At 34.9% G+C, this 13,385-nt stretch overlaps 1 protein-coding gene across 2 annotated transcripts in view; it reads left to right on the forward strand.

Annotated features, from left to right (window-relative positions):
• Positions 1 to 13,385, forward strand: part of ZDHHC17 (zinc finger DHHC-type palmitoyltransferase 17) — a 98,940-nt gene that overhangs the window by 48,909 nt on the left and 36,646 nt on the right. For both annotated transcript variants that reach the window (XM_069584076.1, XM_069584078.1), the window contains exons 4-7: positions 1,662 to 1,739; positions 2,305 to 2,449; positions 7,478 to 7,542; positions 8,192 to 8,354. In XM_069584076.1, the coding sequence (XP_069440177.1) occupies positions 1,662 to 1,739; positions 2,305 to 2,449; positions 7,478 to 7,542; positions 8,192 to 8,354 (451 nt within the window). The remainder of the gene's footprint in view (positions 1 to 1,661; positions 1,740 to 2,304; positions 2,450 to 7,477; positions 7,543 to 8,191; positions 8,355 to 13,385) is intronic.

Here is a 13,385-nt window from a genome sequence, read left to right on the forward strand (position 1 = left end):
CTTGCCTCTTCCTTTTGTTGTAACTCTTGCCTTTAATCCCTTAACCTTTCTAGGGTTTTAAAACATATTCTGGCTTGCTTCTCATTGGTGTTTCTGAAGACATTTGGGTTTTAGCTCTTTGCTTTTCCTCTTTCAGATATCTGTTGCTATCTCTTGTTCACTGATACTCTCTTCTCAAACCTAGAGATCATTAGTACCTGGAAATACATATCTTGATAATAACCTTCTTATAGTATTGCAAGGAGGCTTAGGTTTAACAGTAATAATTATAAGATTTCAGAATTTTGGAGCTTTGAACAAAGATCTTCAAGCTACAAAGAATAACATAAAAATATGGTGTTTTTCTTCCAGAAGTTTACACAATGAAAAAGATGATAGAAGTTATTAGCATGCAGAAAAAAAGTTCCCCTATCCTTGTGAAAAAAAAGTTGTACTCTAGAACTTGGGAAATCACTCTTTGCCATAGTCCTAGCATGAATTTGAAATGTGAGTAAAAATACCTCTCAGGGATACAGCTATATTAACTATAGAGAAGGCAATAAAATTGCTTTTAAAAAACCTCTCTAGTTGGAATTTGTAAGAAAATATTTCCTGTCAAAGCAGTTCTTTGGCAGTGCTGTACTTCTCGTTGGGCTCAAAAAAACCCATTTTTAATTATTACATTGAAGTCTGCTGAGTATCTCAAGAAACAGTTTAGGAGTATTTGAATATTTGTGTTCAGACTGTCTGATATTTTGGACTGAAAATATGTTAGTCTGGAAATACTTTTAAGTCACTTCAAGCTATTCTATATGATAAGAGTGGAATTGGGCCCATCATTGCATAATGCCTTAAAAGCACCAACTTAAGTATACAAAGAAGGAAATTTCTGAATCAGGCTCATAAGTATGAATGTATTAGATGTGTAGGACTGTGAGCTTTAAGAGTGAATGCATTAGTGACCTGGAAGAGTAATCGCTTAGAACAGCTTAAAGAACCCCTGTCAAATACTTGCCATCAAATGCCTTGAAATCATTTGTATTCAAGATTCATTGCATTAATCAGTTTGAAAGCAAGCATTATATAAACAGCTAGGTCCTGTTCATTTCAGAGAATATCAAGATGTTACAACATTTAATTTGGTGAGCAATGAGGGTGCTCTTTCTTTTTAAAGCAGCATAACTTTAAAAGCATCACAAATAAGGCATCATGAAAAACCTCTGTGTTACACTTCACAGTTTAGAAAACTCCTTCACATACACTGTTTGATTTAACCCACAGTAATCTTGTGAGGAAGGTAAAACTGAGCTTCTGCCCATGGTGGGTCAAGCGTCTGGCCTGCTCTACAACTGCTGTGCTTCCCAGACTTCCGCCTGATCCTGCTGTAGGATCCAAATCTTGTGGCTCGGACTGCTTGCTTTCTTATATGATGGTGGTTTGGCTTTGCTGTTCTTTTTTGTAATTAAAAACATTGTTTTCCTTTTACTTCTGAAACAAACAAGACAGATACATTTCATGTAAAGTTCTTCTAATATATTTTAAAACCTCACAGAAGACTGTTTATTGTCAGAGGCGTGAACTAGCATGAGACCTAAAATAAAGAATTATTTCTTTACTTTTTGTATAATTTCTTAAAATTGAACATGGAAATTGTCTCAATTATTTAAAATTTTGTCTTATAGATACTATATTTCGAAAGGTGCTATTGTGGATCAACTTGGAGGAGACCTAAATTCAACCCCATTGCACTGGGCCACAAGGTTTACATTTACTTCTGGACTTTTTTCCTCTTTTAGCAACTTTTTAAAAGAATGATATGCTGAAATGAATGGGAGAACTTGTTGTGCTGGTAGCTAATATCAATAATGTACTCACTTATTGCTGTCCAGGGTTACTTGTGTTGAAAGCAAAGTTTATTGTCCGAAGTGTCCTTTGGGAATTAACCATGCTGATGTTAATCCAGCTAATTTTAAGATGGGGTTAAATTTTGGAATACTTTTGCAGTCTATATATGTTTATAGTGAAAGAAGTGTCTAGTTCATGGGACAATTAAGGTCATATTGGAATAGGATTAATAGAATATGGTAACTATTTAATACATATTTAAAGAAGTTATGAGTATAAAATTTCAAAGACTTTTATACCAGTTAAGACTTAAGAACATAAAATCCTAAATGTGTCCTGACGTATATTTGTTTTAAAATAACATAAAATAAGGTTTTTCTTATCTCTTCTACCATTACCCTATTTTTAAAAAAGATCATTCCAGAGTTTCCTGTTGGAAATAGCTTTATCTATGTAAGTGTTTATTCTTTTGTGTTTTAGACAAGGCCATCTGTCTATGGTTGTGCAACTAATGAAATATGGTGCAGATCCTTCGTTAATTGATGGAGAAGGATGTAGCTGTATTCATTTGGCTGCTCAGTTTGGACATACCTCAATTGTTGCTTATCTCATAGCAAAAGGACAGGTAAAAAAAATCACAATGGGGTAGATTTTAATCAAACTTGCTTCACGGTTTGAATACCTAAGATCATTGGTGTTGAGAAGTGTAACAGTCTAGTGATGTTAAAATAGTACTTTCTGATGAATGAAGAGAGTAAATAAATGAGCTGTTTATTATAGTTAACATAAAAATACAAAAACTAGTTATTATCCAGATAGTGATTCGTTAAGTTGGGTTTTTTATTTCCAGTAGTGGTGGACATGAATTCCAGAAAGTAAGGGGGACAATTTAGGTTGTCTGTTTTTTCCCCTTAATTATACCCTTTGAACATATTATCTGAATTCATGTAAACTGTTTTGAACATATTACTGGTTGTTTTCTATATTAAGTCCCTCTCAAGGGGGATACATTCCTCTCTCATTTTCTCTGTTTCTGATGTATAAAATACTGCTGCTTACATGTCAGAAGAATTCTCATGATTTAAGTGGTTCTTCCTAATTACTCCTGAATATGTAGTGACTATAATCATATTAAATATTATCAGTTTATGTGTACCATGATTTTCTAATAGCAACTGTATTCTGTTAAAAGTTATATCACTTAATTTTTCTTTCATGAGATTTTTTTCTAGTTGTACTTAAACATTAGTTTTTTTAGCTAAGGATCTTATCATAAAAGTAAGATAAATGATTTTAATTCGGTGTTGTTAAAATATATTTGTTATTTTAATGTAAAACATTAGATTCAGGATTTGAGTAGTATTTATTTTATGAATACTTTGAGGTATTTGCTGTTGACAGCGGCAGTCAGTGATGGCTGTGTTGTGCACTATTGCTAAGAAAAGGAGGCGGAGGCTGGTTAATTGTTGAAAGGAGGAGTTTTATCATCTGTTGCTGTGTTAAAGACTACCCCCTAAGTCTGATGGTTTTAGAACAGCACCCACCATTATATTTCACAGTTCTCTGGGTTAACTGGGCTTGGCTGGGTGGTTCTTCTTGTGATGATGGCAGGGGGGACATCTATACGGGCTCTGCTGGGCTGGAGAATGGCTCACTTGCATACCTTGTATCTTGATAGGAATGGCCAGAAGGCTGGGCTCACTTGGGATACCAGACAGCTAGGCCTCTCTCTTTCTCTCCATGCAGTCCCAGAATTTCTCCTTCTCCACAATACCCCTCCATGCGCTCTCTCTAGCAGGGAAACTTGGTGGTGCAGAGCTCACCAGAGAGCAAAAGCAGAAGCTGCCTGACTTTTTAAAGGTTTTGAACCAGCATGGCAACATTTCTGCTCAATTCTGTCAATTAAACCAAGTAACAGGGCCAACCTGTGTTCATTGTGGGAACACAGAGGTTTGCACACCCTAAGAGGAGGTTTACTGGAAGCTGCCTTTGGAGACCAGCTACCAGGAGGGATCACTTTTGCTCTCCTGCAGCTCCTTCTCGACTGGGGACAAGAGCAGTAGATGGCGCTGTTGCACATGACATGGTCTTCCGTGGCCTTCTCTATTGCAGACATAAGTTTACGATGCATGTTCACCTTTTTCCTTCCTGTTTTTAAGTGGGTAGGAATAGTGGAGTAAAGTTTTGACTCTTTTTGTTAATTTATTGATTTTTGAGGTGTAATCATTTTAACTCTGGCATAGTATGTAGGCTATAAAATTCTTAAAGGATAGAGTTTTTTGTCACAGTAACTTTTGTGCAGTAAATACATGATGATGTTAATGAGTGTCTGACAGATAATTCGTTTTCTTTTTCGTGAGTAATTTTTTTTTCCTGCTTACAAAAGTAACATACTTACTGTAAAGTATTCAAACATAATAGAAAAGTATGGCTTAGAGAATGAAATCTCACCTTCCTTTACTTCCTCACCCCCACTGAGATCTCTTCCTCTAATGGTTTACTATATATTTTTCCAGAATTTGTCAATGTATATGCTAAAATATTATAGAAAGAAACCCCTCTAATGTGCATTCCATTGTACTTTGAGTGGGTTCCAGAGTCCTTCTCTGGCCTATTGAACTGCGTGTGGTCAGCCCTGGAAACCTGTGGTCTCATCTTCTGTCCTCTCTCCCTCCCTCACTGCTTTTACCACACCTGTCTTGCAGTTTGCTGAACAGCTGTGATAAGTTTTGTCACAAGGCTTTTGTGCCTGCTCTTCTCCTGCTTGGTATTTCTTTTCTCAGTCACACAGTTCGCTCTCCTTTTCCCTCTCACTTTAATCAGATGTTTGCTCAGTTTTGATTAGTTCTGATTAGTTCCCGATTATAAGCAGTAATAAAATTATTGAATTTCTAATTCCTTCTTATTCTTCTCCGCCTTATTTTGTCATCAGTCAGTGGTACTGTTTTTCTTACTGTTAACTTTGTTCTGATAAATATGACTTGATTTTTCGGCTCTGAATAATACTCTTTGGCTCCTAGCTATTACAGGGTAGACACTCATCATGCTTTCTTTTCAGCCTTTTCCCGCCCCCACCCCCCATTTTTTATTAATTGTGCCAAACTGACATTCTTAGAACACAGAGCATCTCCATTCGGTCTGTCATTCCACTCATCACAATCGTTTCATCCTAGTTATACTGGTAAATATACTCAGTGCTCACTACCAAGTCTTTTGAATGATTTTCAGGGGAAAATGCTAAGTAATGGAGCCCTGTTGATCATGGAATTCCCATAACCTTTTGATCTGGGCTTGTTAATTCTTCCTAATAGAGAATACTCATACGTCCAGGCTGAACTTGGAAAAGAAGTACCAAGTTTTAAATCCTGACCCAAAGAGAGAAAAGGTTGATTTTCATTTTTCTTTTAGTACTCTAGAGGTGTGGCATAGTTTCACATTTTTTATTTATTAACATTTTTAATACTGTCACTTTTTAAAAACGATACTGCAGAGGCTTACGACTAAGAAGGAAGAAGATACTTCAGCATGAGAATTTACATGTTTGTTTTAATTGGGCATCAGATTTAGTTGAGCTTTCTTGAAACCAGGGCAGTGAAGGAAGTAAGATAAGTGACAGTGCTCAGCTCTCATGTAAGAAACAAGGAAGTTTGTCATTTCTTCAGAGAAGTTTTTTTTAAGATTTTTATTGGGAAAAAACAACATGTATAATGTAAATATTGAGTGAGGTTACATGAAATATTCCCAACAACACCTAGAATAAATTTAGAAATGGATTTGTAGTAATAAGGCACAACATTTAACTATAGTTTTCATGAGACAGACGAAAACTAGTGATGTCCAAGGAGGATATGTTATCATTTGTCTCGGCTCTTTTTCTCTTTACCTCAATATATTTGGACGTTGGAGACATACTCCCATCAGTGAGAGTGGCTTGCAGAGAACTGCACGTAGAGTTATGAAGCGTTCTAACAGTGCACGCACTGTGACTGCGTTCTCTCCGCTGGGCGGTGGGTTAGACAACATATGTTGGATAACATCTGCAGGTTTGATGTGGTCCAGGAATAGGAGATGGGGACGGGATGAAGGGGAAACAATTTTTATTGAATGTCTGTTATAGGATTAGGTTGCCTTACACACATCATTCCATTTAATCATCAGGGATCTTATGAAGCCATTATTTGTATTCACATTTGTAGATGGGAAAGCTGAGGTTCAGAGAATTATAGTAATTTTGCCAATTTTACAGTTAGTAAGTGATGGAGCTAGGAATTCAAAATCATGTCTGTCTTGTTCTAACACCCATGCCTTTCCCAAGCCTAGAAGAGTAGATAGATAAACTTGTCTTTTCATTTAACAGATGGTTTTTGATTATTCTCCGTGCCCCGAAAAGTAGATACACAGATGATTTTAAAACAATTTTGATCTTTAAAGAAGTCCTGTTCTAGTTAATGAGACAGATGCTTCAGGTACATAGCAGAATCAAGCCAAATTGATTGCTGGAGTGGGTCAAGAAAGAATTTTAGGGAAGTGAAATGAATAGAGTCTCTGATACATTAGCATGTCTTAAAAGAAGCTTTAGATAACTTGAGAAGAGTTTGGGTTGAATAGGTTGTAGTTTTAATTCTAATTTGCTAAAAAGAAAAAAAAAAAGAATTAAGCAAAAGGGAGAAAAAAATAGAGTACCAAGGAAAGCAAAAAGCTGGGTAGGAGAGAAAAAGTAATCATGGTTTCTACATAACTTTGTTGGGAATAGTATTCATATATATTTATAATAATGTAAGCATCAAATATTTACAGAACCTGAATTATTATCTCTTCAGAGGAAGGACTAGGAAAGGTGCATGCCTGTGATGGGCCAGTGAGAAGAGAGAGAACATGCCATTTTACATGCTGAGGTTGTGTAAAATATGGATGTTGAGGATAATGCCTGAAACTGAAAAATCAAAAAGTGCCAATTCAGGTTTTTTATTTTAAGTATGTGGGAGTAAAAAGCACAATAAATAATGAGTTTTTAAAAAATGAAAATGGTAGGGACTAAGACAAAGGATTGCTTTATTACCTTGCTTTTTCACCACAGACTTTGTCGAGATAGTTAATTCTAAAAATATTTATGCATAGTGATATAGTGATAAGAAGCATTTTAAAACAAGGAACAAATTCAGTAAATTTTAGTAGATTCAGAACATTTGACTCTTTTAAAATTTATTGAATTTATTCTGTGTTTTAAAATGTCTAGAAATAAACAGGGTTTTATTATTCCCTCATATCATGAATTAATATAAATAAGTTTTTCAGAGACAGAAGTCATTTATTTAATCTGTCCATTGTGGGTGAAAGATCAAGGGTAGGTCAAGATCTTTAAAAGGCTGAGTGAAGCATCTTAAAAGAGAAAACTATAAATAGAAGTTAATTAAATATTAAATACGTTTTTATTTATAAATAAGTAACACATATCCATATTAATTTGAATATTTAATATTAATAAATATTGAATAGTTTTACTTTAAAGTTAAGAAAGGAAAAGTTTCATAAATCAACCTTGACTGAGTGGTGTCCTCATGTCGGCTTCTTTTGTGATGTGTAAATTACGTTTTTCTAAGTACATGTGGTAGGGACTTAGACATTTTTACTGTCTGACTTTTTACTCTATCAGGATGTAGATATGATGGATCAGAATGGGATGACGCCTTTAATGTGGGCAGCTTATAGAACACATAGGTATGTAACCATTATGAAATACTTATTCAGATCATTTTCAGCATGATAAAATGTAAAACAAGTGATGAGAAAAAGCAATTAATGTTATACTTATTAGTATTTAAAATTCTTACCATGAATACGTAGTATATAACACAGATTATCCTTTTGGGTATTTTGAGTCTTTATGTTTACCTTTATGTTGGCAATTGTAGTGCCCTTAAGGTAGTCTTAAGCAGTTTCCAAGAATGGAAGATGCTACCTTCTTATTAAAAGTATAACTCATTTTTTATATGACTGGCATATTGGCAAGTTTAACATTAATAAGTTGCCTTAAATCATTTTTGGAACAATCTAGATTTAAATTTAAAATTTTAATTGTTTAAGTATTTAAATACTAACGACATTAACTCCATGATGTAGAATATAAACATCAGGACCAAGTGTGCTCTCTCTTGGAACTAGTTTACTTTACGTTCTGTCATGTAGAACATACTTAATTCTTCATGTTAAAAATGTTGTCTCATTACTCATTATAAAGTTGTCGAAAATAGGTTAGAATAGAAGTGTTCCAAGATGGAATATAACCACAATCAGTTTAGTGTCTGTAATGATTTCTATAATTGAAATTAGGGTTGTTGTTGTTGTTGTGTTTTTTTTTCCTTTTCAGTGTGGATCCAACTAGATTGCTTTTAACATTCAATGTTTCAGTTAACCTTGGTGACAAGTATCACAAAAACACTGCTCTGCATTGGGCAGTACTAGCAGGGAATACCACAGTCATTAGTCTTCTTCTGGAAGCTGGAGCTAATGTTGATGCCCAGAATATCAAGGTAAAAATAGCCTTTATTGATTGTGCTTTGTGAAATGTGATTACCAAGATTGGAATTCTTTAATAAAACTTAGGTTTTTTAATAGACTGTCAGAGGTGGAAGAAACTTACTTACTCTCAACCCTTTGCTTCCATGCAAGAATTTGTTTTGAAAAACTAATTTATTTATTTTCGTCTTTTAGTATTGAAGTATTTTTCAGATTTTGGTGACCTTTTCATTAGTGAATTCTTACTGACTTTTATCTCTTTATAGATGAATAGATAGTTTTCTGATTTCTTTAAGAAGATTATTGCACTAAGATCCCACATGTGGCACCACGTAACCTAAGTAAATAATATCATTGCAGAGAATCACAGATTTTTATCCCAAGTATGCATAATAACTTTGAGTAATTTCTTGACTTGGTCATTAATTATCTTATTTTTATAAAGGTCTAATTATCTTATTTTTATAAAGGTCAAGACCTTTACATTTGATAATCACCTCTGTGATATTTGTAGGAGAATTTCTCTCCCCTAAATGCTAGAGTAATCCAAGAAAAATGTACCCCCAAAATACAAAATGTTAACATTTACACTCTGAGCATTTTAGAAATTTATAGACATTTTTATGAATACCTGCAAGAAAATTCTGTTGATAATCTTAAATTTTGGTTAACCATTCTCAGTGTTAAAGCTTGTCTTTTAGCAACAGACTTTTTCTGTGAAATGACTTTAAAATTTTAAACATCTTTTAATAATGTGCCTTCTTAAATAACTTTGTACTTATTAACAAATGTTGTTTAATTTTGACTATAAACCATAGTATTTTCTTAGTCATGCCTCTTAAATTTCTAAGGAATATATGCTATTTAAATATTAAAGGAATTTGAAATGCATAATAATCTAAAATGGCAATCAAAAAGTTGGTTATCTCCTGCTGGATCAGGGCATCTTTTTATGTAGCAGTGAATAGTTCTTTCTCTGTTTGATTACTCTGAGAAGATTAAACTACTAAAATAAAATAGCTTAGACTAATTTATTTACGGTTACAACCAATTTTTAGAAATGAGTCTCTAACTGAAAGTACTTAGTTAAAAGTTAATATCAAATATCTTATTGGAAACACTAAGAAATTGAGAAAAGCATGTATTTTCTTTTACCTTTTTTCAATTTCAAGTCTTTTTGTCTCTACCGAAAGTGATCAGAATGGTCTAGTTACCTGCTGGTATATTTATGGAAAGAGGACAGTCAATTTACCCTCATGTCTGACGTGTGATGAGCACTCCTTTAAATTTTGTTGACCGAATGAAGATTCTTGTCTTGAGCTTCACCCCTAGGCTGGTTTTCATGACTGTGGTGGCATACTTCTCTGCCACTTCTGAAATCATAGAGAGAAATTTTTGCTTTTCCGAACATTCTAAAGTAGGAAGTTCTGAAAAATTCGTAACATTGTAATCAGTAAATTAGGCTGATCCCAAGGCCTGAAGAAAAAGAAGGGAGGAGTTTGACTAACCCTAACCAGTGTCCCTATGAGAAAGAATTAACGAGATGACCTTATGTTTTATGATCTGAATTGCTTTAGAGTGTGATTTTTCTTCTCTTAGCTACTGGATAGCCATTCCTAAAGTGAGTCATGCCTCAGGAATACATTTCCAGTATTTAGTGTTATATTTTAACCAGTTTCACCATGGCAAATAGTGTATGTCCACAGACTTTGCAAGAATCATATAGATATGTTGAAATTACAGTAGAACCAAAGAATTATGACAAAGTGACGGCACAGTTTTATAATGTGAAACTAGTAGTATGTATTTTCAGAGCATTTAAAATGATCTTTTCTTAGCATATAAAAGTATAGATAACTTTTCATGAACTTCAGTCATGAACTTTTAAGTATTTGAGATGTGGTTTGTAAGTTTAATGTCCTTTCATCTTGTACTCAAAATTAACCATTGTATAAACTTTGATAAGCTTTTGGCTTCCCACGCAGCTCAGTGATTAAGAGTCTGACTGCCAGTGCGGGAGACTGGTGGGCTGCCATCCACGGGGTCACAAAGAGTCAGACATGACCGAGTGACTAACGCTTTCACTTTCATACAGCTCCCAGGTGTAGAACATAATGATTTGACATGTGTACACCTTGCGAAATGACCAACATGTCCAGTAAACATCTATCACCATCACAGTGACAAATTTCTTTTTTCCTGTGGTGTAAACCCCTCAAGATTTGGGCTTCCCAGGTGGACATCGTGGTAAAGAACCTGCCTGTCAGTGCAGTGCACCTAAGAGACACGGGTTTGATCCCTGGGTCAAGAAGATCCCTTGAAGGTGCGGCAGGGTGGGGGGATGGCAACCCGCTCCAATATTCTTGCCTAGAGAATCCCATGGACAGGGGAGCCTGGGTTGCAAAGAGTTGGACACAGCTAGAGTGACTTAGCATGCAGATGATGCAAACCCTCAAGGTACTCACTCTTAGTGACTTCTGAGTATGCACTAGTATTGGTAACTGTGGGCTTCACTGGGGGCTCAGTTGTGAACAGCCTGCCTGCCAGTGCAGGAGATGTGACTTCCCGTCCCCGGGTGGGGAAGATCCCCTGGGGGAGGAAGTGGCAACCCCTCCAGTATTCTTGCCTGGAGAATCCCACGGGCAGAGGAGCCTGGCGGGCTGCAGTCCATGCAGCTGCACAAGAGTTGGGCCTGATTGAGCAGCTAGGTAACAGCAGTTCTTACTATAGTGTCGTGCATTATATCCTCGTGACTTCTGTTTTTTAGAACTGGCCGTTTATACCCTGGACTCCCTTCGCTATTCTCCCCAACTTCCCACACTGTCTCCCCTTGGCACTCAGCCGTGTGTTCTCTGTATTTATGAGCTTGCGTTTTGTTGATGCTTTGTTTTTAGATTCCGCATGTAAGTGGTGTCATAAGGTGTTTGTCATTCTTCTGACTTATTTGAAGTGACACTGGTTTTAAAGGAAGTAAAGTCTAAGGAGTTGCTTCAGTTGCTCAGGGAGCATTTATACTTTCAGAGTAAAAGCAGTCTTTTTAACCACACTGGTTAAAAAATAGATTTTTGTTTAAAACTGTAATTTTAATGTGATTAAAAGGGTGAAATAAGTATCAAATACCTTTTCTACTGGAATCTGGCATTCCTAATATGCTGAAGTCTAGTCACCTTCTAGTGGAGAGCGTTCATTCATCCAACAAATGTTTGTTCAATGCTGGGCAGTCAGTGCTTAAGACAGACAAAGTCCCTATTCTCTCAGAAAATTACACTGTATTAAGGAAATAGATGATAAGAAAATTAACAAACACACCCACAGAGGCAAACGTGGTCATGATGAGGGAGGGCTAAGGGGGCTGTATCAGGTGAGAGTGATTCGTGAATGTCTCTGAGACAGGGATCAGTTAGATACATGAGAAAATACTTTACATGTGGAGGAACCCACAAGTGTGAGGTCCAAGGCCAGGAATAAGCTTGTCATGTTAGAGGTGTAGAAATGACAGCTTTGACCAAGCAAGAGTCACTGAGAGAGATAGGTACCAGGCCATGATAAAGTACTTTAACTGTATTCGCAGTCATGAGAAGTAGTTGGAAAGATTTTTGTGGCATTGTTACGTAATCTTAGTGTTTAAAATATTTTTAAAAAATTGCTTTGTTATTTGGAGAATATATTGAAGAATTAAGAAAGTGAAAGGGGATGTATTAAGATCAGTTTGGTTCTTGTAATAAATCAGGCAAGTGATAATGTTACTTTTGCCTGAGATTGAAGTGATGGAGAAAAATGAATGATTTGGGAAATGATAATTTAGAGCAGAAAAGAAAAGGTAAATTAAAAATGAAGGTGAAAGAAAAAATATCAATGATTCAGTTTTGGTTTGAATAACTGAGTGTCTTGTGATATATGTTGAAATTGTGAAAATGGAAGGAACTAAGCTTTTTTGGGGCAACAGGACTTGGTTCTGTTTTAGTCATATATAATTTGAGATGGTACCTTTTAGCTTTGTGGAATGTCACATAGCTATGTGAAAAATTCGTTAAATAAAAAAAAAAAAACCCAACCTAGATTGTTTGTCCTGGAATTTGATGGATTAAGTTGATTTATAGCTGTGTATTTTTCCTTTTTTTCATTTTAAGCCTTAAGAAAGTCTGGTGATAAACATGAATTGTACCAAGATGGAGCCTGTAAATCTGGATATGGCTTTAATAGCTAATAAAAGTTACATTTGTCAAAGAATATGAAAAATTATACTTTGTGTTATAGTATTTAACTATTGATTATTTCTTCTAAAATAGCTATTTCCTAAATAAAATTAAGCATAAATTTCTTAGGAATCTGTCTTTATATCCTTGTAAATTAGTTATTTGAGTGTTTCAGTTCTTTTAATATATAAACAAATGATTCTTTTATCAAAATAATAACTTATTTTGGAGACATTATTAAATGATAGATAACTTTAAAATGACTAATTTTATCCTTAGAAGGATTAGGAATGACCATATACCCTCAATTAGAGGTTCTTAATCTGAGGCCCACCAGTGGATTTTGGTTAAGGGGTAGGTCCTTGAGCTCTAATATTGTTAATGAATAAAGTATCAGCATTTTTCTGGCGAGGAAGTCGCCAGACGTTCATCAGACATGCCTTAAAAGAGTTTAAAAACCATGTCCCTAATTAATGGTGACAAAGAATAAATCTTCTGAGGTGGTAATAATAGTGGGAGAGGGTGATTTGAGATACTTAGACTTTAAGAAAAATGGCCTATGCAGTAATCCCTTTTCATGGTAGCATCTCATTTGTGGATTTAAAATATATATTTCACCTCCTTACACATGTTTTTGGTTGATAAATTCAGATGAATTGAGTTTGGGGAGGGCAATTAATCTTGAGTGCTGCCTATATATTTATAATTTTTTCTTTCTAAAATTATCAAAGGACATAATTTTTAGCTTGTGCAAAATGTAAAATTCCTGAGCTTTGTTAATTAATATATTGAAAGACTTTTGTATGGTTTCTTGAAAAGAACTAAGAAACTATTTTCAGAAAATAGTTT

This window comes from Ovis canadensis, chromosome 3 (assembly GCF_042477335.2).
Source record: "Ovis canadensis isolate MfBH-ARS-UI-01 breed Bighorn chromosome 3, ARS-UI_OviCan_v2, whole genome shotgun sequence".
In the NCBI taxonomy this organism is placed as follows: Eukaryota; Metazoa; Chordata; class Mammalia; order Artiodactyla; family Bovidae; genus Ovis; species Ovis canadensis.